This window comes from Engystomops pustulosus, chromosome 5 (genome assembly GCF_040894005.1).
Source record: "Engystomops pustulosus chromosome 5, aEngPut4.maternal, whole genome shotgun sequence".
Classification (NCBI taxonomy): Eukaryota; Metazoa; Chordata; class Amphibia; order Anura; family Leptodactylidae; genus Engystomops; species Engystomops pustulosus.
Window position 1 is genome coordinate 138,135,305 of NC_092415.1, and position 22,124 is coordinate 138,157,428.

The following is a 22,124-nucleotide window of genomic DNA, read 5'->3' on the forward strand; positions in this document are numbered from 1 at the left end:
TTATATATATATATATTTAGATTTTTTATTCCAAAAAAAGCCCAGGAAAACCAAAGTAGTTACATTGAGGGTTTTTGAGACTTCTCACAGGACTACATACACCTCTTCAATAATCTGCCCTAAACATAGAACTATTGCTAGTGCAACACCGTGCAAAGCCAGATTCATGACTTGAGACTTTCGCAAAAAGTCTCATAAAAAGTCTTAAACTTACTCCAATCTCCTGCTGGTCTATGTGCTGAGAGTTTTTATGCATTTTGAGACTTTTTTTAGGAATTTTGTAAAAAAAAAATCCCAGACAGAAAATAGACCATAAGAACATTTATTAAAGGGCCAAAGCCACTTTAATGAATCTGATGGGTGGCGGAGCTCCAAAAATAGACCTAGAACTGTCCCAAGGAGCTGGTCTAATGATAAATAAATCTCCACATGCCGATTTTCGGCATTGATCTATGTAGTCTGGTGCTCAGAAGAAAAGGTCTTGTCGGAAGGCCAAGGAATGAAGCCCAAAAAAGGTAGCTAATATCCGGCACTCCAATTTAGAAATGCTAAAAAATACTATTTATTAAATATCCATTTAAAATTATGGTACAGCATAGTCCTGGAAGACACCTATGTGTTTCAAACTTTGCTATTCAGTTCTTACTTATGGTCTGAAGGAAATACACATACAACAATGTTCAAAAGACTGAAAATTAGATGCCTGGAGTGAACCTTGATTGGCACATGGTAATAGAGAGAAACTTAGTAGCGGACCATAGGATGTATCAAATGACAAAAATTAGTAAAATAATAGTAAATATGGTACATAGAATATCAGAAGGACTTATGAATTACAGTGTTTCAAATAGTGATTAATTTAATAAACATACATGGTATCTGTCCTTCTATTCAATGCCTTCGGAGCTCCTGTACCTTGTAGATGAAGGATCCATAATACCTCCCGATTGTTGAGCTTGTGTTTTCTATCTCCGCCCCCAATTGGGGAAGTAACCCTTTCTATGCCCGTTACAGCTAAGGTAGATCCCTTTAATGTTTTTTGTGAAACGTGTTTAGAAAGACTAGAAATGTTTTTCCTCACAGGCTTATTGCCACCAGTTATGTGTCCCTTGTAGGTCTCTTCCACAACTATGCTGTATCATAATCTTTAATGGATATTTAATAAATAGTGCATTTTAACATTTCCAAATTGGAGATTGCCGGATATTATGTATCGATTTTTGTAGAAGGATCTTGAAACTTTAGTGTGAATAGTCACCTAATAAACTTGTTCACAAATTGGACACACTTTGGTGACTATAGATTCCTTGTCTTTTTTTACAGAAAACAAGTTTAAACAGGTACAATAAATACATGCAATGAGTTCAGAGTAGGAGGAGCTTCTTAAAAAAATATTAACAGCACCGAGAGCCAGAATTCTTGCTCGTTGATAGGAGATCAAATACTTTACAGCTAATCATTGAAGTCTGGGACTATAGTAAAGCATTCAGAGAGCTTCACCAGAGGTCACAGTGGGCAGAGGGGTCCGTCAGTAACCAGGGGTCGTCTATAAGTCGGGTGTCCTTACGTAGGGGACCGCCTGTACCAAAAATATTTATTAAATTAAATGTTCTTACTTTCTAAATGCAATAACATTTTGGTCTTACATGTAAAATAAAAAATGCTGTTATCAAAATGTACACTAGAGGGAGTTTGAACACCTCTACATAACCCCACGGATCCGTTCCAAATGTAATTATATACAGTTTTCAACTGTACTTCAGTTGAAATGCGTAACTCATTTTACTTAAGTGTAATAAGAATATTGGCTTAGTTTTTATAATTAGATTTATTAGATGTTTGACTATTTTATATTAAGGTTAGTGCTTTTTTTCTGGGGGGAGATCTCCAAAAGCAAATTTTATTATGCTTCTATATGATCGATTTATTCTGAAAGTATCAACCAAAGTTTTTTAAGCTGTTTCCACGCTCTTTTTGCAGAATAATAAGAGTAGAACAACTGATGTCAGACTGATAAATGCAAATGTAATAATGTGTCATTATTGATTGCAATGTTAAAATAATAAAATTTAAGATTCCTTCTACTGTTTAATTGTTTAACCAAGAAACAGAATCATTTTTTTGTTTTGAAATCATGCCCCCAGATTGTTCTGAAGACCCAGATTTCAATTTACATAAATAATAAAAATCTTTATTTATATGGCGCCATCATACAAATAAATATATACAAATGAAATAAGACGTTACAGAGTACAAAAAGTCATATGGAACAATAGAAATGAGGGCCCTAATCGCAAGAGCTTACACCAATGCAGTTAGAACTAGACAGTTCTCTGCTGCACCGGATTAATCACTGTGTCTGATGCGGGATGGTTAATCTGGTGCGGTATAAGACTGAAGAGTTGTACTTTGCACCTTCTTTTAGTTGGTCTATTTGGCTGCACCGCAATATTGAAATGTATAAGGTGCCATTTCTTGCTGGACCATGATGTTGTCATTGACCAGTTTGGGACCTGTACAATCTTTTTATCGCTAATTATTAACAGTTTACTGGGTTGTGAGGAGGCTATTCATTTTCTGAAATCAGATCCATGACCCCCAGAATTTCAAGTCTGAAAACTGGAAGTACAAAGCAGTCGGTGCTGGGTATATATTCCTTTACAGGCAGTCCCCGGGTTACATACAAGATAGGGTCTGTATGTTTGTTCTTAAGTTGAATTTGTATGCAAGTCGGAGCTGTATATTTTATCATTATAACCCCCAGCCAAATTTTTTTGGTCTCTGTGACAATTGGATTTTAAAAATGTTGGATTGTCATTAGAACCAGGATTAATAATAAAGCTTCATTACAGACACCTTTGATAACTGTTACAGCTGATTATTGTAGTCTAAGGCTAAAGTACAGTAAATTCCCAACATCCAAAGGTCCGTTTGTAACTAGGGGTCGTATGTAAGTCAGGTGTTCTTAAGTAGGGGACCGCCTGTATTCCCCAGCTCAGCTTTGGACCCCTGGATGTTTTCTGTATTCCTAGAAAATTCCTTTAACTCTCTTACCTTTCGTATGTAATCTTGAAGTCCTTTTACTCCATACATTCTTAAGACAAACCACAATTTTAGAGAGCGAAACCTTCTTCCTAGTGGGATCTGCCAGTGCTATAAAAAACATTTTTAAACAAGGTCAACAAAACATTTATACATTATTTAATCAATGTAAATTCTAAGACTGTGAACATAAGTTCTGATATCTCAGTCACCAATGTTTAATTTCTTTGGCTTTGCAAAAAGTTGCATTTGTCCAAAAGGCATGACATGTATATTTAAGTTCCCACTCCTACAAACATTGTGATCTGTGGTATAATAGGACATTTATGCTATACCATGCTATAATATATATTATATTTTCATAGCTCAGCAAGCTTATTTCAATGTTAACCATTTTCAGGATTTACAATTATTGAGCTGCTATAGAAAGTACTACCTGTGCTAGTGGAAGTACTGCTCTGCTAAATAAAGTACTATCTCTGAATGTTGACAGGACAGTGCATATATTGTCACTTTTATAATATCTGTATAAGCTGTGTTACCATAAATATACATTTAATAATTTCAGAACTTAATAATCAAGTGTAAGGTGCATTGAAGGAAAGTTGCATCTCCACTGGGGTGGTTCTTTAGTTCTATATTAATAACAAAACAAGTTTTAATAAAATGTCCCATCTAGCAATAAACAAATCGATGTGGATAAAATTGAATTTGCAGGGATTTGAGTCTGGAGATGTTAGGGGTGCCAGTCTATTAGGAGATAATGATGGTAACTGATGGCATTCTTTTATCCAAAACATTCACTTTCCATTGAGTTAAATTGCTGTATGCTTTTTTTCTTGGTGTAGGTTGGGATTAGTTGGGCACTGACTCGCCAATAGACATGTCCATATACTGTATGAGATCTCCTTTCACGCCTAGCATACTACTCATGCACGGTATCTGTTTCACTATAAGAAAGTTGCAGCAGGGCACAGCAATGTAAGTGCACATCTTGAAGAATAACTTTTGATCAACTTTTTTTTTTTTTTTTTAAACGTAGGCAAAGTGGTCAAATCCAATTTGAAACTCTAGTACAGGCAGTCCCCTACTTAAGGACATCCGACTTACATACAACCCATAGCTACAGACGGACCCCTCTGACCTCTGGTGAAGCTCTCTGGATGCTTTGCTTTAGTCCCAGACTGCAATGATCAGCTGTAAAGTGTCTATAATGAAGCTTTATTGATAATCCTTAGTCCCATTACAGCAAAAAATGTTTAAACTCCAATTGTCACTGGGACCAAAAATTTTTTTGTCTGGATCTACAACCTTCGGACCCTATCTTGTACGTAACCCGGGGACTGCCGGGTACAATCTATTATCTAACCAACTACTTATTGCAATAACAAAATTTTAAAAAATGAAAAATAAAATTGTAAATAGCTTACCCTGTAATCTGTCACTAGTCCTGAAAGACACAAGCCACAATAGGATTTATGAAAGTGTGAAATTATAACATTATATGTACATTTTTATATAATGTGTGTTAAAAACAAAATTAACCCCATTAATTACATGGCCTGAAAAGGCTTTAATACCTGGGGCATTTTTAGCAAATTTTTGTACGTTTTTTTCACGCTAACTTAAATTTTTTGCTCTGTTTTTTGGGACACAAAGGGCTATTTAATACATTGTAAAAGTTTAAAAAGTAACTGTAAAGGTTTTTCTTTTTTCACAAATTAATAGCTCTTGGGATGTACCGTATTTTCTGGACTGTAAGACGCACTTTTTAGCAAGAAAAAAATCTTGCTAAAAAGTGCCTGCTTCTTATAGACCGGAGGTCTTGAGAATCCAGCACTGCCAGACCCTCCTGACCGCTGTAAGGGAGATGTGGCGATGCCCTGATATAGAGCTGCACCCGATCTCCCAGAGAGGAGCTTCCGTACTGCTCTCTCCCTACAGGTACGGGACCTGCGGTGATGTCAGAATCATGTGATGTCAGAATCAGCTGAGCTGAGTGTGTATGTGGATGGATGATGCAGTGATGAGTGTGTATGTGGATGGATGATGCAGTGATGAGTGTGTATGTGGATGGATGATGCAGAGCTGAGTGTGGATGGATGATGCAGAGCTGCGTGTGTATGTGGATGGATGATGCAGAGCTGAGTGTGTAAATGTATGTCTGTGTGTGCTGTGCTTTAGTGCGACCAACAGGGATATTTTAATTGGTGTAAAATATATTTTTCCTTTTTTAGGAAGCCTAAATCTGGGGTGCATCCTATAGTAAGAAACATCTTATAGTCCGAAAAATAGGTAAAACAACTTTGCCCATTATCTTTGTTACCTAAATTCAGCAGTTTCTTTGCTATACTCCTCAGATTACCTCATGGCTACAATAGCTGCTTCCTTTCCATGTGCTGACAAGCCCTGGAGTCCATTCTATAAACATTGTATAAACAAATCTACGATTTGAAGCAGAGCTGGATGTGTGGATGTAGATGTCTCCTGCACAGAATTGCGAGGTACAAGATCTCCCTGCTCCCTATCAGTCCCTCCATCCCAGTATGTGATTCTACAGAACTTTCTATGTCTCTTTCCTCTCCTTATGTTGCTCCCCTCCCCCACCTTGTCATCAGCACTATCAACTAGCAGATAGTAGATAAGCTATTAATGATTTACTCATGATTTCTTCCACTTATTAGATGTTCCCTGCTCCTCCATGTGTTGGAAGCTGCCTGGCAGTCACCATATACATTCTGTACGTGCCCTGTGCAGTGTTCAGTGGATTTATTATATATAATAATATATAATTTGACTGTAGGGATTTCTTTAGTGTATACTTTGAAGGAGACTGGGAATTTAAATTGGCCCTGAAAAAAAATCTAAAAGTGGCCCATGGCAGGCAGCCTGTACACAATGAGGAGGATGTCATCTGTCTCACCCTACCACAGCACCGCACAGAATTTAGTGAGGGAGGAAGAAGCGGCCCTATCAGCTGCTTGAGAGCCATGGCCCACCGGGAATACTCCCAGGAAATTCTATGGCCAGTCTGCTCCTGGTCTCAGGCAGCAGAGAGGCTAGGTTCTACCCTGGTGTGAGATGGGTAGTTTTCAATGGTGGAGAGCTAAATGATTCGAAAACTGAAGCAGAAGTTCAAGAACAAGAACCTGAACAAGAATTTTGTTAGTACTGATTGAAAAATCATTTTGTTCTTCATAAATAACCAAAATTTATTGGAAAGATCATTAAATAAGATCTGTAGGACTACAATTATATTAATGATGCAGTAAATCCAGGTTATCCTGTGTACGCTTTCAATGAGCTTTAATTGAATGCTGCGTTGAATAGGCCGCCTCTAATGACCCTTTTGTTCTACTGCTCTCTCCCTGTCAGCGAGGCATAATGTAGGCTTGGTTAGTGTTTATGTGCCATTGATTATAACCTTGGTGTCTGCAGCTGTGTCTGGCCAATGCAAATGAGGAAGTACTATGCAAAAAAGCCTTCCATATTCCCACTCTGGACTATAAAAATCTGTCTCGTTTGTAGCAAGTTGCTGGTTTTGTAGGTTACAATTAACATTTTAGTGTAGAAGCAGAAAAATTGTCAGGAAAATTAGCTTTGTACTACCGGTTGTGTTAATGAAATAATAGTGCCATTTCTGTTTTGCGAATACCTTTGAGAGTGTTATAGAAATCATGAGAAATGAAAGCCATTTTTTTAAAGTAGCCCCTGCATTTATCTATTTACTTAACTAAATAATTGTAGCAGTTTAGATGCATTAGATGCAGTTTATGGCACAAGCATGGTGTTCAACAGTGTAAGGTGAACTTATTTTTAACTTTTATGTTTTATGCCTAAGGTATCATCCTGTCCCATGCACCATGAAGCAAATAATTGTATATTTGCTTTCCTGAAGCATCTGACTACTTCATGTAACGTGTCTATTTATTCTGTATTTACTGACTTTTTTTGCCTTTGGGTAAAATACGACTCTTATAACAATGATTCATAGATCCTGAGTATATTGAATGAATTGTTAGATATATATTGACATGTGCAGTCATCAAAGAGTAAATGATTGCTTGTACTAAAAAACAGGAGAAGTATGAAGGAATTATTAATGCTCATGTTTTTCTTTAATCTAATCTTGTTATTTGTTAAAGAAAACATATAAAAACTACACCAGATCCACTGTATTAACAATACCTTTAACTGCATTATTGTGTCACTGTAATAAAGTTGATTCCACAGATCGCAGTGGTATACACTTACTAGGGCACTGCTCACATTGAACTCATTGGGGCTTATTTACTAACGGTCCGCAGAGGCACTTTTGTCGGATTTTCCAACATTTTCGGCGATTGCAAAGCCATGACAGGTAATTAACTGGGGATTGTATTGCACGCAATCGGATTTTGGAGCAGCTGTGCTGGCTTTCATGCAACAGAAATCAGGGGGAGGGGGGGCGTGCCGTTGGATGATCTGACTGATTCGGACTGAGCGCAGGATTTGACATTTAAATTATGTCGCAAGATCAAGCACTTACATGCACCACAAAGAAGAAGGTGAACTCCGGAGGACATGAGCGTGGAAGTGACACATGCCGGATATCGGGCGCACAATCTTAGTGAATCGTGGCACAGTGCATTATCGTTGGACAATGCACTTTTGGATGGGTATGTAAATGTGCGCCATTAGCTTCTGTTTATAGCAGAGGTCACAACACTGTTGGATGTATCAAACAATGGGCAACCAAAGGAGCAATGACATATAATGGGATTTGCAATGTGGCAATTTAAAGACGAAAGAACCGATACATGCTAAACACTATTTTCTGCAGTGCATGTCTGATTGTATGGTATGGTAATTATGCCCTAGGTGTACCCACTGTTTCACTATGTATCTATGATATGTTGTTTATTCCTGCTGGATCTGTAGCCTATTGCACTTTACCACCTTACCCTTTACCTATATTTACTTGTTTACAACTATTTATTACTCTCATGCATTGCTTCTTTGTTTTTAAATTGTTCCTATGTTATGTGCCTATGAATTTCTATCGATTTTGTGTTGACTATGATTAATAAAGACTATATTTCTTATATATAGCTTACATCTTTCTTGTATTTTTATGCATATTGTTTGATATATACTATTTTCTGCCCGACTAAGTGAATGAGGTCTTTGGATCAGGTCTGTCTGGATCTCTATGCTATTGTGTGTCATTAAATAGATTATCACTGATCATTTAACCAGGAGAAGTGCTTCACAGAGAACCTCTTTACTGCAACATCACTTCCTTATCTGTAATGCTATCTTCAAAGGATGTAACATCTTGGGAAGCAGTGATAACTAATATGTTTATGTGTTTACTTGTTTATTCATTTTTAAATATCTTCTAAGGAAAGGGGAGTGTTAAGAACTTCTATATATAAAAAAATCTTTTTTTTTTTTACTTTTATTTTCATTTTTTCAGGCCCCTACTGTACTTTAACCCTAGGTTATTGTATGATCACTCATACAATATACTGCAATGCAACTGTATTGCAGTATATTGTAAATATACTGCTCCTGTATTACAGTCTCCATCCAAAATGCCAGCACCAATGTGGAGATCTGTCAACTGCAGCAGTCGGTGGCAGCGACGGCAGTTACCAGTCAACTGTGTAATACAGCTGACACCCACCGCGTATGTAGAGGTCCCAAGGCCGTAAACCCTATGCATACCCTCTGCTGTACAACATATATAGTCGTTCAACAGTAAGAAATAGGGGTTAAACTCACCATCTTAGACTTTAGTTAGTGCCTTCACTGCTTTACACCAGCAGTTTTTTTCCATCAACCTATTCAGTAACCTCAATAACCCAGTATGACAGTTTTAAAGGGGTTGTCCGAGTTTAAAAAAAAAAAAATATGTGGCCGGGAGCGGGGTTACTAAAACAATAAAGCTGTACTTACCTCCCGGTGCCCTCCCGTATCCAGCGCTGCTGTCGCTCCGGTCCGGGGGCCATGTAAACAAACATGGTCGCCGGAGCAGCGCTGGACTCGGCTTCCGGCCGGCCGTGGCCGGGTACGCCTATCCGTCCCTATACACAGCATTGTGTATGGGGACCGGAAGGTTGTCGCATCCGGCCGGAAGCTGAATGCAGCGCTGCTCCGGCGGCCATGTTTGTTTACATGGTCCCCGGACCGGAGCGACAGCAGCGCTGGATACGGGAGGGCACCGGGAGGTAAGTACAGCTTTATTGTTTTAGTAACCCCGCTCCCGGCCACATATATTTTTTTTTTTAAACTCGGACAACCCCTTTAATCACTGTTCATCATCCTAGAATAGAAGCACACAGTCCCAACATTTAGGTAACTGTGAGCGGACAAGTCCTCGCCTTCTCAGAATCAATTATCTGAGTTATGTGGCAAATAAATGCCTTTCAGCAAATTAGTACATTCTGAAATTTCTCTTAGGTCAATTAACTGCATAATATATTTTTTATAATTAAATGCATAATTAAAATTGTAGCTAGCTAGGCTACAAACTGTCAATATTTATCCAATAAAAAAAAATTTACTTACCAGATTCTTGTTGATCATATTGAAGATACACAGGATCAATTTTAAAGGCACCGATTAAGTCTGATCTTTTTTTAACCCTGTTTGGTACAGTGAAATAAGTTAACAAGCTGGTATTGTATTAATTTTATTATTGCAGACTTTTGACTTATTTGCAAAGCAATTTACAATAATACTATGAAAGGTGAACCCAGCCACATAGTGTATTAAAGCTTTACCTCTTCATTCAAAGAGCCACGTACAGCTACTTATCTACTTAAAGTAAAAATCATTTTCATATGACTGAAACTGGTTATAGACTTAGTGATTATTCATGACAATAATTATACCTTTGGTTCTTATATAAAACAATATAGAGTACGGTGAGCACACTTGTGTGTCCCTTTGCCATCACTGAAAAAAAAAATCATCCCTAAGAATGTGAGGAGCGGTCACCCCTTCACCTACCCAGCCAAGCAGTCCTGATCTGGCCCTTGCAAACATGTATGTGAAAGGGGCCTTACAATAAAGGAGGTAGAGTGTTAGCAATAGCAGCAGGATAACACTGTTAGGGGACCAAGATGATCTCCACAGGAAGGAAACGTGGCTGAAGAGGAGGCATGATGCAAAGACCTAATGGAGAAGATGGAGGACACGTCACTGGAGGGAATAGGCAGGGATTTCTCCTGTGGTTTAGGTAGCTGTATATGTTAGGTACAGTAGTTAAAGGCCCAACCACACATGAAGGGGCTTGTGTACAGGAGTGGGCATTACTGAAAGTATGATACATCTGCATTGGGGCCCGTGCCCCGGATCTTTTAGGACCCTAGCAATGCCCTGGGGGTACGAATCTTTGTCTGCGTTTGTATGGGGGGGGGGGGGGGGGAGTTGGACTGCGTTTATGAGGGGTGAGAAGTTTGCATGAGAAAAAGTTTAATAAAAATTACTTTATTTAAAAAAGAATGTATGCCCATTTTTGTCAACTTGTTGTAACTTACCAAAATGCAGAACAATCAAAGTTTACTAGAAGCCACTTATGGGGGTTAAAGTTGAAGGAGTCTGCAAACTGAAAAAGACCAAAGAAACAAACATTTGTCATTTGTTAACTATAGCTAACAGTATTGAAAAGTTTTGGAACATAATGTGATATTTAACAAATGAACAACTGTCTTCAATGATTCAGAGTCAATAGATCTCTGCAAAGGAGGAGACTAAAAATGGAGTAATATAAAGGCTGGATGTGACTGTAAAGCAATCTAATCTCTATGCGGATGACAGGTGTTTTAGATTTACCATCTACAGTAGGTACATTCATTTCCTTTAGTACCCAATACACTTAATTAAAAAGAAGAATGATCAGGAAATTGAGGCATGTGGGAACTCTTTTTCATTTGATTATATTGCTCTTTTTATATGTGGTTGCCACGAGCGTTATCTCTGTTTTACTGCATGAGGTCCCATCCTTGTTGTATTTATTTATACTGTGACAAAACATCAATGCTTATCATACAGACTAGCACTTACTCAGGATATTGTTTTTTTTTTTTTTTTGCTGCAACATATGATATAGTTATGGTATGTTGGTTTTTCAGTTAGTTCACACGTACACAGTTTCTTCACTGGTGTTGCTCTAGTAAATAAGAACAAGCACTGCACATATCTTATCAATGAAAAATGACTATTTGAGGACAATGCATTTTTTGGAACCACATAACAATTTACAATTTATTATGCATGTAGTCTGTTTGCAGTGCTGCTCTGAGAGGCTTATAAGCTCTTTATGGTTTATTAGTTTGCTACAGAAGTATTCCTGGAGCTGGACTCCGCTGCTGTATATTGGGTTTTCCTACTCCAGGGTGTTTATTCTGCCTGGATTTGATTTACCTAGCTTTTGTGTCATATTCTGAACATCCCTGCCCCCCTGATTTTGTGCAGCATTGGCATATGGTTGTAACTTCAGTTTGTACCTCTGCCTTCCCTTTTGATTATAATTTTGTCATGGGTCGGGAAGTAAGAGTTCTCCTTACTGCCAATTAAGGCCACCTCATAGGCATGTGGAAGGATTAAGCCATTGACACTCCACCACGGGATTCTGGGAAAATATGCAATATGAAAATATGAAATAAGGCAAACCACAGCTCTTTTAGCTCCCTTGACATCAAGCATGATCTTCTGGAAGCCTAATGACGTGATGCGGGATTAAAATCAAACCAGTATATCTATTCCAGAAGGAACAGATTCCTAACTGTAGACAGCGCAGTTTTGATGTGGTTGCATATCTTCAGTACATTGCAGGGAACTGGTTTGGAGTAAGAGGCTTTTCACTGGGGTCGCAAACTAAAAGTTCTCCTTACGGATACTGCCAATTAAGGCCGCCTTGTAGGTATGTGTTGACTAATAGCCATTGATGCTCCACTAGGTGATTCTGGAAAAAATGCAAATAAGTTTTCCTCACAAGGTAGCTAAAATAGTGTGGTTTTCCTTATCCTATCGTTGAAATCTTATATGCATATTAACTTTGTCATGACACTCTAGGTTTGACTTGGCTTGCTGAACTTGGGTTTATTTTTCTCTTCCCATCATTCACATTATTCATTATAGTATGAAGATATCTACATGTCTATATCAGTTTTTTTATCCACTGGAAGTATAGCATGAAATTCCTACTTAATGATATTAGGAGAAAATCTTACAAAAGCAAATGTATTTAGTAGAGAAATTATATTGGAAAAAGCATATGCTTTAATTTTCTGAAATACCTTTTAACTTGTACCATATAACTTTGTATAGCTATACTCACCTCCACACCTTTCATAAGGTATCTAAATTCTGGACAAATAAAAGCACTTCCAGCATAAGCAGCATCAACATGCAGCCATAAATTTTCAGAGTTACCTATAAGTGAAAAACCACATACATTGCATCATTTTAACCCTTTCACAACCGGCCACAGCAACTATATGTCAGCCGGTCTCAAAATAGTATATGGAGAATATGCACCAAGCCCTGTGACAGTTGTATTGCTCTATATTGTATAAGTGATCTAAGTAATCAGACTCCAATTTGTCTCGTTGATAAGTACTCATATAGCGTTGTAAAAGGAAACATTAATAATATATGGCTTGTGGAAGGACCAGAGGCAAAAACAGAAAAAAACACATGAGGGTAGAGGTGTAGTTAGGTAGCAGAGATGTATGCATGATGACTGGTGCAATTTTAAAATGTATTATTAAAAATAGATGTTAAACTATACATAAATTATATCACAGTGCAGTTTTATAGGTAACTCTTCATTATTTTACAGTCATTACCATTATCAATTCTTAAGAAGCTATTTAAAGAACATCTACCACCAGGATGAAGTATTGTAAACCAAACACATATTGACATATTGGTGTGTGCTCCCGCTGGTAGGATTTGCTCTTCTTTAAGCTTCCTATGCCCTTTACGGAAAAAAGGCTTTAAAAATTATGAAAATGAGCCTTCAGGCTCCGTTAACACCTATGGAGCCTCTCAGGCTCATTTTCATAATTTTATGCCTTTTGCCTTTTCTGTAAAAAATCATGGCATACGAAGCTTAAAGAAAAGCAGATCCTGCCAGAGGGGGAACACACCAGTATGTAAGTGTGCTTGGTTTACAATCCTGGTGGTAGATGTCCTTTAAAGAGTAACTGCAAAGTAAACTGTAATGTAGAACAACTTTGCCTATTATTTTAGTTACCTATATCCAGTAGTTTTTTTTTGCTACGCCCCTCAGGTTACCCCAGTGCTGCAGGAGCTGCTTCCTCTGTCTGTGCTGATAAGCCCTGGAGTCTGTAGATTTGTCTGTATAGTTTGTTTATTTGTCGTTTTCACAGGAGGAGAAGGGCTGCTTCTCCCTGCTTACAGGGGATGAGGTCATGTGACAGAGCTCTCTCTGTGTATGTAGCAGAGCTGGATGTGTTCAGAACAGTGGATACAGAATAATAAGGTAAAATATCTCTCCTGTTCCCTATCAGTCCCTCTGCACCTCATGCTGCCCCCCTCCCACACCTTGTCCTCTGCCTTTGTGCACTGTACAGATAAGCTATTAAACCTTAGTGCTCATACAATACAGGCTATAGACATTATGTAACTGGTTTACTTATGATTTCTTTCACTTATTACATGTTCCCTGCTACTCCATGTGATGGAAGCTGCCACGCTGGTCACCATATACATCCTGTAAGTGCACTGTGCAGTGTTCTGTGGATTTACTTGTAGGAGACTAAATGGATTTAATGCTAAATTACTTCGAGAGAGAACACAAGGCATCATGGGATCTGTGGGCAAGCTACCTGGCCTCAGCTTGAGGGCATATACAGGCAGACAGTCTCCACCCACTTCACCACTGATGAAGATTTTTGTCAAATACTTTCAGAACAAAAAAATATGCATTTGGAAAGAAAAGTGCGAGCAGCTCAATATGGCTATCATTCTGTTTGTTTTTAAAGGTGGAATCCCATATAATCATTATAACTTTACAGTTACAGTTTATTGATATTGAGAGTAGGGCACATCTGTTGAAAATGGAATACATTTATTAAAGGGTCCAGCTAGTGAATTAGAGCTCTTCTTCAGGTTCTGTTAGGTTTTCCACTTTATAAAATTATCCTAGCAATGTATACTGTGTGACATAATTTTTTGCAGAAAAAAATTATGCAATTGACTTAATTGATCTAATATATACATGCCAAAGGAATGTATTTTCTTTAATTTTTTTATATCTATATTGTAGAAAAGTAGAAAAAACTAAATTTAGGCATACTGTATGTCACTTCTTGGATGTACACAACAAGTAATTATGTATTGTCTCCAAATAACTAATTATTAGAGATGAGCGAACATACTCGTCCGAGCTTGATGCTCGTTCGAGCATTAGCGTACTCGAAACTGCTCGTTGCTTGGACGAATACTTCGCCCGCTCGAGAAAATGGCATCTCCCGCCGTTTTGCTTTTTGGCGGCCAGAAACAGAGCCAATCACAAGCCAGGAGACTCTGCACTCCACCCAGCATGACGTGGTACCCTTACACGTCGATAGCAGTGGTTGGCTGGCCAGATCAGGTGACCCTGGAATAGACTAGCCCCTGCCTGCGCTGCTCGGATCATTCTGTGTCTGGATGCCGCTAGGGAGAGAGCTGCTGCTGGTCAGGGAAAGCGTTAGGCTGTTCTATTAGAATAGTGTTAGGCAGGAGTGATTCAACAAGAACCCAACAGCCCTTCTTAGGGCTACAATAACGTTATACATTTTTTTTTTTTATTTGCAGCTAGTACCATATTGTGAGAAATTTGCAGGGGGACTTGCTACCGTTGTGTTTAGTTCTTAGTGACACACATATCCACCTCAAACACCAAAGTGGGACAATTTATTAGGGGTTTGATTTCAATTAGGCACAGTCTGCCAGTTTCTTTTTATTTTACGTTTATTTTTTCATAACTCAGGGTCATCTCATCTGGCATAGCAGTGTGCTTTCTTACTTGGCTAGAAAATAGCCATAGGAGAATCCAAACGGCTTACTTAGGCCTACAATAGCGTTATATATTTTATTTCTGGTTGATCTGCTGGTGGCTGGCCTTGCTGTAGTGCATCTACTACCATATTGTGAGGAATTTGCAGGGAGACTTGCGACCGTTGTGTTTAGCGCTTAGTGACGCACATATCCAACGCAAAGACCGAAGTGGGACAATTTATTAGGGGTTGGATTGAAATTAGGCACAGTCTGCCATTTACTTTTTATTTTACGTTTATTTTTTCATAACTCAGCGTCATCTCATCTGGCATAGCAGTGTGCTTTCATAGTTGGCTAGAAAATAGCCATAGCAATAGGATAGCATCGTTTGGTTTTAAAAACTAAAAAACACAAAAAAAAAAAAAACACAAAAAAAGTAAAAAAAAAATTAAAGTTATAACTTTCATTTTCAAAATGTTTAACCCGAGGGCTAGGGATAGAGGACGAGGGCGGGGACGTGGGCGTCCAACTACTGCAGGGGTCAGAGGCCGTGGTCCTGGGCGGGGTGAGACACCACCTGCTGATGAGGGAGCAGGGGAACGCCGCAGAGCTACACTCCCTAGGTTCATGTCTGAAGTTACTGGGACTCGTGGTAGAGCACTGTTGAGGCCAGAACAGTGCGAACAGGTGATGTCGTGGATTGTCGACAATGCTTCGAGCAATTTGTCCACCAGTCTTCCACGCAGTCCACCCATGTCACCGAAATCGGCTCTCCTCCAGCTCCTGCACCTCAGCCTCCTTCCCCCCAGTCTGCCCCCTCCCAGGAAAATTTGGCATTTGAACCGGCATACTCTGAGGAACTGTTTTCTGGACCCTTCCCACAGTCACAAACCACTTGTCCGGTTGCTGCTGAGCAATTTTCCGATGCCCAGGTTTTCCACCAGTCGCAGTCTGTGGGTGATGATGACCTTCTTGACGTAGTGGAAGAAGTGTGTAAAGAGGTGTCGGACGATGAGGAGACACGGTTGTCAGACAGTGGTGAAGTTGTTGTCAGGGCAGGAAGTCCGAGGGGGGAGCAGACTGAGGGATCGGAGGATGATGAGGTGACAGACCCAAGCTGGGTTGAGAGGCCGGGTGAACACAGTGCTTCTGAGACGGAGGAGAGTCCTCGACCAGAACAGGTTGGAAGAGGCAGTGGTGGGGCCAGACGGAGAGGCAGGGCCAGAGCTGGTGCATCAGCGCCAAATGTGTCACGTAATGAAGCTCCCGTGGCGAGGGCTCCCACGGCGAGGGCTAGATTTTCAGAAGTCTGGAGGTTCTTTAAGGAAACACCGGATGACCGACGGACTGTGGTGTGCAACCTTTGCCAAACCAGGATCAGCAGGGGTTCCACCACTACTAGCTTAACTACCACCAGTATGCGCAGGCATATGAATGCTAAACACCCCACTCAGTGGCACCAAGCCCGTTCACCTCCGGCCATGCACACCACTGCTCCTTCCCCTGTGTCAGCTGATTGTCAGCCCCCTGCCCAGGACCCTGGCACAAAAACCCCATCGTCGCCTCCACGATCCTCCACAGCATCCACCAGCGTTCAGCTCTCCATACCCCAGACGCTGGAGCGGAAAAGGAAATATAGTGCAACCCACCCGCACGCCCAAGCCCTTAATGTCCACATCTCCAGATTGCTTAGCCTGGAGATGCTGCCCTATAGGCTAGTAGAGACCGAGGCCTTTCGCAACCTCATGGCGGCGGCCGCCCCTCGGTATTCGGTCCCCAGCCGCCACTACTTTTCCCGATGTGCCGTCCCAGCCCTGCACCAGCACGTGTCAGACAACATCCTCCGTGCCCTGACCAACGCCGTTTGACAAGGTCCACCTGACCACGGACACGTGGACGAGTGCTGCCGGGCAGCGCCACTATATATCGCTGACGGCACATTGGGTTAACTTGGTGGAGGCTGGGACCAAGTCTGACCCTGCGGCTGGTCATATACTGCTGACGCCGAGGATTGCGGGGCCTACCTCGGTCCAGGTCTTTCAGGCCTACTATGCCTCCTCCTCCTCCCACCCCTCCTCCACCTCCTCCTCCGAACTACCATCCGTGGGCATGGCGCCATCAGTCGCTAGCTCTAGGCACAGCAGCAGTGCCATCGCTAAGCGACAGCAGGCGGTGCTCAAACTGCTGACCCTAGGCGATAAAAGGCACACCGCCCAAGAACTATTACAGGGCATCACGGCGCAGACTGATCTGTGGCTGGCACCGCTGAACCTGAAGCCAGGCATGGTTGTGTGTGACAACGGCCGTAACCTGGTGACGGCTCTGCAACTCGGCAGACTGACACATGTGCCATGCCTGGCCCATGTGTTAAATCTGATAGTTCAGCGTTTCCTCAAGACATACCCCAATCTGTCTGATTTGCTCACGAAGGTGCGCCGCATCTGTGCGCATTTCAGGGAGTCCAGCACGGATGCTGCCACTATCAGGGCAGCGCAGCGCCGCCTCCAACTGCCCGCTCACCGACTGTTGTGCGACGTGCCCACGAGGTGGAATTCAACATTAACCATGTTATCCAGAGTTTACCAGCAACGCAGAGCGATTGTAGACTGCCAGATGTCAACTTCCACCAGAACTGGTAGTCAGGTCAGTCAGCTTCCTCAAGTCTACAATGAGGAGGGGACATGGATGTCTGATATCTGTCAGGTGCTGAGTAACTTCGAGGAGTCAACACAGATGGTCAGTGGCGATGCCGCCATCATCAGCCTCACCATCCCGCTGCTTGGCCTGTTGAAAAACTCTCTGATCAGCATGAAGTCGGAAGCTTTGCGCTCGTCACAAGAGACGGGGGAAGAAGATTCCCTTGTTGATAGCCAAAGCACCCTCAGGTCTGTTTCTCAGCGCATATCGGAGGAGGTGGAGGAGGATGAGGAGGAAGAGGAGGAGAATGTTGGCGAGGCACAAGAGGGGAACGTTGTTCAGTCTTTCACTGTTCAGCGTGTATGGGCAGAAGAAGAGGAGTTGGAGGAGTTGGAGGAGGAGGAAATGGGCAGTCAGGCCAGTGAGGGGAGTGAATTCTTGCGCGTTGGGACTCTGGCGCATATGGCAGATTTCATGCTAGGCTGCCTATCCCGTGACCCTCGCGTTCAAAGAATTTATTCCAGCACCGATTACTGGGTATTCACTCTCCTGGACCCACGGTACAAGCAAAATCTTTCCACTCTCATCCCTGGAGAGGAAAGGAGTGTGAGAATGCATGAATACCAGCAGGCCCTGGTGCACAAGCTGAAACAGTATTTCCCTTCTGACAGCGCTAGCGGCAGAGGGCGTACTTCTGCGGGACAAGGAGCGAGGGAGAGTAGGCGAGCAGGCAGCTTGTCCAGCACTGCCAAGGGTACGCTTTACAAGGCTTTTGCCAGCTTTATGTCACCCCAGCAAGACACTGTCACCTGTCCCCAGTCTCGGCAGACTAGGGCTGATCTTTACAGAAAGATGGTGAGGGAGTACGTAGCTGACCATACCATCGTCCTAAATGATCACACAGCTCCCTACAACTACTGGGTTTCAAAGCTGGACATGTGGCACGAACTGGCGCTGTACGCCTTGGAGGTTCTTGCCTGCCCTGCCGCTAGCGTGTTGTCCGAGCGGGTTTTCAGTGCAGCTGGTGGCATCATCACCGATAAGCGTACACGCCTGTTGACTGACAGAACTGACAGGCTGACGCTTATTAAGATGAATAAAGCCTGTATTTCTCATAATTTCCAATCTCCACCAGGTGAAGGAAGCTCAACCTGAATAATTTATGCACTCCTCCTCCTCATTTTCCTCCTTCTCCTCCTCTTTGTACACTAAAGCAGATGAAACTGGCTATTTTTTGACAGGGCCCACTGGCTCTAGCTATAGTACTTTATGCATTTAATTTTTCTGGAGGGCCACCTACCCGGTCCTCTGTTTTAAACAATTTTTGGGAGTGCCACCTACCTGCTCCTCTGGTTTGAAAACTTTTTTGGACTGCCACATACAGGCACTCAATCTATTTCATTTTTCTGGAGGGCCACCTACCTGCTCCTCTGGTTTGAAAACTTTTTGGACTGCCACATACAGGCACTATCCAAATTAAATTGTCTCCATAGCAGCCTCCACACGTTGTCTCCATTGCTACCTCCAAAAGTCGTCCATATAGCTGCCTCCATACATCGTCCCCTTATCAAACGAGGTGTGTCAGGCAGAAATTTGGGTTGTTTTCATGGATTCCACATCAAAGTTGTTAACTTTGTCGCCACCCTGCTGTGTTATTTACAAAATATACTGGCAAACTTTTATGATTAACCGATATTATTTCAGCGCTTCTTGCGCATCTGTTGATTACACTGCTGTGTAATCCACAAAATATACTGGCAAACTTTTATCATTTACCGATATTATTTCAGCGCTTCTTGCGCAGATGTTTACATTCCCCTCACCCGCCATATCCCAAACTTATAAGAACGCTACTACACTTGATCTTATACAAAAGGTTCTTAGAAGTGCTGTTTGGGGAGGAGCCTAGAGACAGGGGCTTGGATTGGCGAAAGCTCGCCTGGCAGCGGAGCGCCAGCTCCATCCCAAGATCCAACTAACATAGTTTTAACTGCAGCACCTTTAATCTACTACTAGTTCACTGCCTCCATACATGGTCCCCTTATCAAACGAGCTGTGTCAGGCAGAATTTTCAGGTGTTTCACCACATACATAGTGGAACTCGGCGCGTCTGTCACCGCCATGCTGGAGACCTGCAGTTGCAATCATAGAAGCGCAATATGGATGGCCCATACTGTCGCTCTTAATCATGGAAGTCCTCTCCATGGCTGCCTCCAAATGTCGTCCCCTTATCAAACGAGTTGTGTCAGGCTCATTTTTCGGGTGTTTCACCAGATACGTTATGGAACTTGGTCACTATGTCGCCACCATGCTGTGTTATCGACTAAATATACCATCAACCTTTTGTTCACAGAGGAAATAATTTCAGCGCTTCTTGCTCACCTCCTTTGGTTCCTCTCTGCCACCCATTGGTTTGAAGCCTGAGTCCATTTAGGGTATGTCGCCATGGCACTCTCTAGCCTGCCGCTGCTGCCGCTGCCTCTGCATGCCGTCCCCTATAGTGTCAGGGTCAATTATTGGATGTTTTAGATGCTATCTAGCTTCATTCTGTCACTCTGTCATGGTCATGCTGTTGCCCATAATTTTGGCATAATGGTGCGTTTAAGCCGCCTCAGAGGCATCCATGCATGCTGCCCCTGCTGTTTCCTGTCCATTTCCGTGGTGTTTCCATCCTTTTCTGAGGTTTCCAGGTGTTTGGCCAAGCTTCCCTGTGCAGAGCCTTGGTCCCCTTGAAAAATGCTCGAGTCTCCCATTGACTTCAATGGGGCTCGTTATTCGAGACGAGCACTCGAGCATCGGGAAAAGTTTGTCTCGAATAACGAGTATCCGAGCATTTTAGTGCTCGCTCATCTCTACTAATTATCAAAATCTAGGAATAACACACCACTTGTTTTTCAACAGTGAACTAGGTTACAGTAACATTATCCAAGTTGTCATTTCTCATTAACCCCTTCGCTATGAATACTTTTTTCATTTCAACTTTTTTCTTCCTTCATTTAAGAAAAACACTTTTATTTTTCCGTGTAAAGAATTATATGAGGGCTTGTTTATTCTTCCTAGTTTCAGCATTAATATTCCATACCGTGTACAGAGAAGCTGTAGAAAAAATTCAAATCCAGTAAAATTGATTAAAAAAAACAAATTTGTACCATTTTTTGTGGGCTCTGCTTTTGTGCTCCAAATGACACCTCACCTTTATTCTTTGGATCAATATGATCAAAAAGATACAAATTTATATAGGTTTCAATGTATTTAAAAAAAAGGAAAATCTTTTCTACAAAAGAATTTCTTTGTTTCACCACTTTCCGACACTTACAACTTTTTCATACTACAGTATACGGACCTGTGTGAGGCAACATTCACACAATGTATGCCCGCCATACCGTAGTACAGTGGGCATACATTGGCGCCAGGGAGAGGAGGAGGGGGAGAGCATGAGGCCATTGCGGTGTATGGGGCATGTACATACGCTGTGTATACATCAGTCGTATACATGTCCCCCATATGTTCATCTGAATGTAGCCTTAGGTGAATTTTTTTGTGGGACGAGCTGGCCTTTTCATTTGGCCACTATTTTCCATTATGGAATTCGCATATATGGGATAATTATTTTATTAGATTGAGACTTTTGGGACATGGCAATACCTAACATATTTATGTTTATTTTTATATCAGTTCTAGGGAAAAGAGGTGTGAGGGAAACTTTTATTTATTTTTTATTTACTGTTTACTGTACAAAGCAGAGCTGATGTATCTATCTATTGCAAAGTGCTAAAACAGTATTTTAGCCCAATACTGACAGTGCAAGATAACTTCTTTAGGTTTGTTCTTAAGTTGAATTTGTATTGGAACAGGTGTTATTTTGTTATCCTAAGTACATATCCTAAGAAACTTAGTGGGAATAACCCTTTAATTTTAACCCCATGCAGTAACAGTAGCCCTGAGAAAGGAAGGGACAGGGGACTATAACGCTGCTCATGGACCCAATATTGCAATCCAAAGGAGGTATAGGTAACTTTAATGTAGTAAATTGAGTCAGCTGGGGCACTGTGAAGGATTGGGGAATCCATTTTGTCAGGCGGTCTGTAGGCAAAGTTGATTTTGTGTGGTGGAGGATGTGATCATTGAACAGCAAAGTTAATGGGAACTGGACAGGTGGATTTGGAACAAAATCACACCATATGACAGCTGTCCCTGACCATATATATACATACCCAACCTGATCCATAGCTCTTGCCATCTATATGCTTCCAGTGAAGGCAGTGTAGTGCACCCTGTGCAGGTGCTGTATGTAAGGCCCATGCACAATGTCATACATGGCCATATGGGACTCTATACCTTAATGCCTGTACATGATTTAGTGTCCCAAAGCCACCTTGCCGGTCATGTTCAAGTATTTATAGCTCTAACAAGAACTGCTGCAGATGGAAAACACACACAGCAGCCAC

General features: G+C 41.4%; 1 protein-coding gene across 6 annotated transcripts in view; it reads right to left on the bottom strand.

The window, feature by feature from the left end:
* The window catches only part of DDC (dopa decarboxylase), a 117,939-nt gene that overhangs the window by 9,286 nt on the left and 86,529 nt on the right, over nucleotides 1-22,124 (bottom strand). For 5 of the 6 annotated variants that reach the window (XM_072153159.1, XM_072153157.1, XM_072153155.1 and 2 more), the window contains 5 exons: nucleotides 12,371-12,465; nucleotides 10,569-10,636; nucleotides 9,595-9,671; nucleotides 4,473-4,492; nucleotides 3,055-3,153 (listed from right to left, as the gene is read on the bottom strand). In XM_072153159.1, coding sequence (XP_072009260.1) covers nucleotides 3,055-3,153; nucleotides 4,473-4,492; nucleotides 9,595-9,671; nucleotides 10,569-10,636; nucleotides 12,371-12,465 — 359 coding nt within the window. The remainder of the gene's footprint in view (nucleotides 1-3,054; nucleotides 3,154-4,472; nucleotides 4,493-9,594; nucleotides 9,672-10,568; nucleotides 10,637-12,370; nucleotides 12,466-22,124) is intronic. The other variant, XM_072153161.1, reaches the window with a different exon arrangement.